The 5,000-nt window shown below is 36.7% G+C and overlaps 1 protein-coding gene across 1 annotated transcript in view; it reads right to left on the reverse strand.

Annotated features, from left to right (window-relative positions):
- LOC119575562 overlaps positions 1–779 on the reverse strand; it is a 1,090-nt gene extending 311 nt beyond the window's left edge. The window contains exons 1-2 of the mRNA XM_037923214.1: positions 708–779; positions 57–326 (exon numbers count right to left, since the gene is read on the reverse strand). Of these exons, the coding sequence (XP_037779142.1) occupies positions 57–326; positions 708–779 (342 nt within the window). The remainder of the gene's footprint in view (positions 1–56; positions 327–707) is intronic.
- Between the last annotated feature and the right edge of the window lie 4,221 nt (positions 780–5,000).

The following is a 5,000-nucleotide window of genomic DNA, read 5'->3' on the forward strand; positions in this document are numbered from 1 at the left end:
TTTATACAATTTTTCCATCGTGTTCTAAGTCTTCCTTCTCTTCTGTTTCCTAGTACTTCCATTTCCATGTCTTCTCTTCCCGCGTGATATTCTCCAGCTCTTCTCCTTAAATGGCCAAACCACCTTAGTCTTGCCTCCTGAATCGTCTTAGAAATTTCCACTACTTCCATTGTACCTCTGATGGAGTCGTTTCTTATTCTATCTCTCCTTGTGACTCCAACCATCCATCTCAACATCTTGATCTCAGTTACGTCCAACTTCTTCAGTAGTGCTGCTTCTAGGCCGTAAGTTAAGGCTGGTCTGACTACGGCCAATTGTTCCATACACTTTGAATTATGAAATTAACTTCCTTATCCATTCCGGCAGGTGCTTAAACCATTGAACCTAGATATTTAAAGGTTCGAACTCTTTTCAAGTTCTCTCCACCTAACTTTATTGTGGCTAGTTGGTTGCCATCTGTATCTGTGGTGAAATATTGTCTTGGACCTACATATTCTCATTCCTCTGCTCTCTAAAACAAACCTCCATTCTTCTAGTTTCCTTTCTAGCACTCTTCTACTTTCTGCTACTAGCACAATATCATTGCAATGATAATAATAATTATGCTTACAATACGCACCATGGTGTTTCTTCTCTTACATTTTCCGTGATGACATCAAACACTATATTGAATAGCAATATGCTAAGTGCCGATCCCTGGTGTTTACTTCGAAGTGTGCCATCATACCCACTTTGCTCCTAACTCTCGTTGTCACGTCCTTGTAGCATTCTTGGATCATTCTTACATATTTTTCTTGTACTCCTTGCTCTCATAACCCTCTCCAGACTTCTTGGCGTGGCACTCGGTCATAAGCTTTCTCCACGAGGATGAAGACCATATGCAGTACTCTTGGCTGCTCCTGGTATTTCTCCATGGTTTGCCAGAGAGAAAAGATACCGTCAATTGTTTCATAAAACCAAGTTGCTGTCGGCCAATGTGCACTGCTTGTCTAAGTCGCGAGTCCAAAATCCTTTCCAGTAGTTTCAGAGTATAAGTCATCAGCTTAATACCCCGATAGTTCTCACAACTCTGAATATCTCCTTTCTCTTTGAAGATTGGTATTAAAGTACTTTCTCTCCACTTTTCTGGTATTGCTTCCCTTTTCATCATCAATCAATCCATGCAAGATTTCCATACTTCCACTGGTATGTCATCGGTTCCCGTAGCTTTCCATTCTTCATCTTCTTTAGTGCAGCATTCACCTCTTCTCTAGTTATTTCAGCTACTTCTCGATCATTCGGCTCTCCATCTATCAAATATCTATCATTTTCTTCATTTCGCAGCTTTTGAAAATAATGCTTCCATCCTATCAATATCTCTTTTCCCAGCACACTTCCACTTTCGTCCTGCATCTGCCGTATGTGGGTTAAATCTTTCGTACTTTTATTTCTACTCTTAGCCAACTTGAATATCTTCGCCTGTCCTTCTTTCGTGTCTAATTATTCATACATTTGGTCGTATGCTTCCGATTTTGCGATGACGTTTGCTTTCTTATCTTCCTCGCAACATGTTTATATGCTGCTCTGTCTTCATCTAATTTACTTTCTTACCATTTTTTCTTGGTTTTCTTCTTAGCCCTCACTTTCTCTTCTACTTCATTAAACCACCCAATTTCTTTATTTCCTCAAACCTTTCCACTACTCTCACCCAGTATTTCCTTTCCAGCTCTTACTATAATACTGTTTGCATCATTCCACCAGGTGTTCACATCTACCATATCGTGGCTCAGCTTTCTTAGAATTCGGTCTTTGATCACTTGTTGGAAATCCTTTTCCTTTAGTATAAACCGTTTTATCCTTCTCTGAGTTGTAGTTTTCCTTTTCTGCTTCTGCGAGACAGCTATGGTGAGATCAATGACAACCAAGCGGTGCTGCGCAGTCACATGATTCCAGGTATTACTTTGCAGTTTTTAATCTCCCTAATGTTTCTCCTTCGATATAAAAGGAAGTCAATTTGACTTGCTCTATCACCACTTTTGTAAGTAATAAGGTGTTCATTTCTCTTACGGAATAAGGTATTTCCTATTACCATATCAAAGGATAAAGCTAGGTCAATTACCTTCTCTCCGTCCTCATCACCATTTCCATAAGCATTTCCTCCGTGTATGCGACTGATGGCATCATTGCCGCTACCAACATGGCCACTCATATCTCCTCCATTTATGCATCTTTCCCTTTTATCAACCTTTTCCAGTTCTTCTTGTAGTGCTGGCCAAAAGTGTCCTTTTTTCATCTGTGCCTCCTGCTTGTGGTGCATACACAGCAAATATAGTCATCGAGAAATCTTCAAGGGTTAATTGTTTCCACATGATTCTGTCACTCTTTCTGTTCACTTCCGTCACTAAATCTTTCATGCCATGCGATTAAATAATTCCAATTCCATTTCTTCCTTCTCTGCTTGCTCCTCCATATATCAACTTATACCCTTCAGCTAATTCTTTCGCCTTGTTCCCCTCCCATCTTGTTTCCAGCACACATAGCACGTCCACTTTCCTCGTTTTCATACTATCTGCCAGAACCCGACCTCTTTCTGTCCCAATTCGCAAAAGTTGAACTTGCTTCTTTGGCCGCTCCCGTTCATGAGGCGGTAGCCCTCGCTGGCCCCAGAGTTTGGTCAATGTATCTGTGGGTCGCTTACGGGCGACATCGTAACATTGGTGACTCTACTTATTATCATTATTATTATTATTATTATTATTATTGTTATTATTAGCTTCATGTTATTGCTGTGTATGTTTTTTTCCTTCCATTAATCTCATTATCATTACAGTTATTATCATCTTTATTATCGTCATTGTTATTTTCATTATTATTATCATTATTGTTATCGTTATTGTTATTATCATTAGTATTAGTATTGATATTGTTATTATCTGTATCATCATCAATGTCATTATTATTATTATTCCTACTACTAGCATTACCATTATTATTATTACTCTAATAATTATCACTATTATTGCTAATATTGCTTTTATTGCCGTTACCATTAAGCACTAGTGTTATTATTATGGTCTTTATCAATATTACCTTTATTATTATAATTGTCATTATTTTCATTATTATCATCATTATTCTTGCAACCATTGCTATTGTTATTATCTTCATTATCATAATTATTATGATCATCATTTCTATGCTTATTATGATTATTGTCATTATAATTACAAATACTATTATTATTAACAACATCAATAAAAGTATAGCTTTTATAGTCACAATATCATCATTATACTTAGCATCATTGTTGTTGTTGTTGTTGTTGTTGTTGTTGTTGTTGTTGTTGCTGTTGCTATTATAATCATAATTATCATTAGTATTATCATTTTAATTATTACTTTTACTATTACTGTTACAATTATTGTTATCGTTTTTATTATTGTTGCTGCTATTACTAATATCATTAATATTATTATTGTCATTACTACCCATATATCTTTATTACTATTATGAGCATTGAGCATTATTATCATTATTTTTATTATAATTATTATTATCATTGTTGTTATAACCATTGTTATTATTAGTATTATTATTATCATTATCATTATTTTTTCATTATCATTATCATTATCATTGTAGTGGACAACCATACTCCGTAGAGCTAGAGATGTTGGTTTGGCAGCATGGTACCCAAGTACAGGTAATGTCCGTGTGGGTTTGGCGTATTTTGAGGATGACTCTCGGGTGATTTGAAAGTGATCTCGTAGTCACAATAAAAAGAACAATAAAACAACTGGCTAAAAAGGCAATATAAAAAAGTGCATCAATATTATACATTTATTTCGTACAAATCTTTCGAACACTACCAATATAGAAAACAACACGCCATACACTTACTTGGTAAAACAGAGGCAACCCGCCACAGCACGAGAAGCACCAGTCAGTCAGTTAATAATCCAAAGCTCTCTCCCGACACAAGATAAAAGCCTCTCTCTAACCGACATAGCTTGACCTTTAATAATGGTGGCTTCCCGTATTTGGTGATGTTTTACACATAATGCAGTTTATTTGATTTACTAGACAGTGTATGGTAAGTTTAAAATAAGTTGAAATGAAAAGAATAATAAAACTATAGAAAAATGAGCACATAAAAGAAATAAAAGACATGGAAGTAGGAAAAAGTGAAAGAAAGGATTCGTGAGGGAAAACGGGAAACCACGAGGAGAAAAAAAAAGTGAGAAACAAAGCTAAGGTAAATTAGCCGAAGGCAAAAATGCAAGAAAAAGATAAGGTGAGTATTGATTATAAGGTAAGTAGTATATAAGTAGTGTTGCGTACTGTACAATAGTGTAGATGTAGATGTAGATCACGGGCCAATGGGAAAGGTAATTCAGAGGATATAAGAACACAGGTTTACTCTTATTATAAAGGCAAACACAAACACAGGAAAATAGCAAGGCCACGTCATCCTGCAGGGCGGAGGAGTCCTCAGATTTTCTTTGCAGATTCGTAACGTAAGGGGAACAGGCGGCCCGAAAGCCTGCAGGATGACTCGCCTGGAGCCAGGGGAAATTCATAGATCCTGGGATGCCTCTTGCTAGGGGTACAAGTATATTGAAAAGTTCTCATAAAGAAGAACTAGTAGATCTGATTAACACTCAAAGGCCTGAAAGCTGTACCGTAAGGCACTGCGATCAGTATAGAGATAGCAAGCATTCCTATGGGTGGCATTGAAGTCAAACCAGACAATGTGACGTGGTTATTGCCAGAATACGTTTAGTTTACAGAATATACTGGCAACTGCACGGTGCAAGAAGTGCAGATGAATCTAGATGTAGACTGTAACGAAGAAAACAAGCAAACGCTTGAGCACTATAGCTCGGGATGTCATGTGATACAGCCTTTCAGACCACCTAACATGAGGTATAAAGAATTATGTGAATGTTTCATTTCATCTGATACAATGGAAGATATACTCGTACTATATCCTATATTTACCATGTAATAATTACTGTAAA

This window comes from Penaeus monodon, chromosome 7 (assembly GCF_015228065.2).
Source record: "Penaeus monodon isolate SGIC_2016 chromosome 7, NSTDA_Pmon_1, whole genome shotgun sequence".
Classification (NCBI taxonomy): domain Eukaryota; kingdom Metazoa; phylum Arthropoda; class Malacostraca; order Decapoda; family Penaeidae; genus Penaeus; species Penaeus monodon.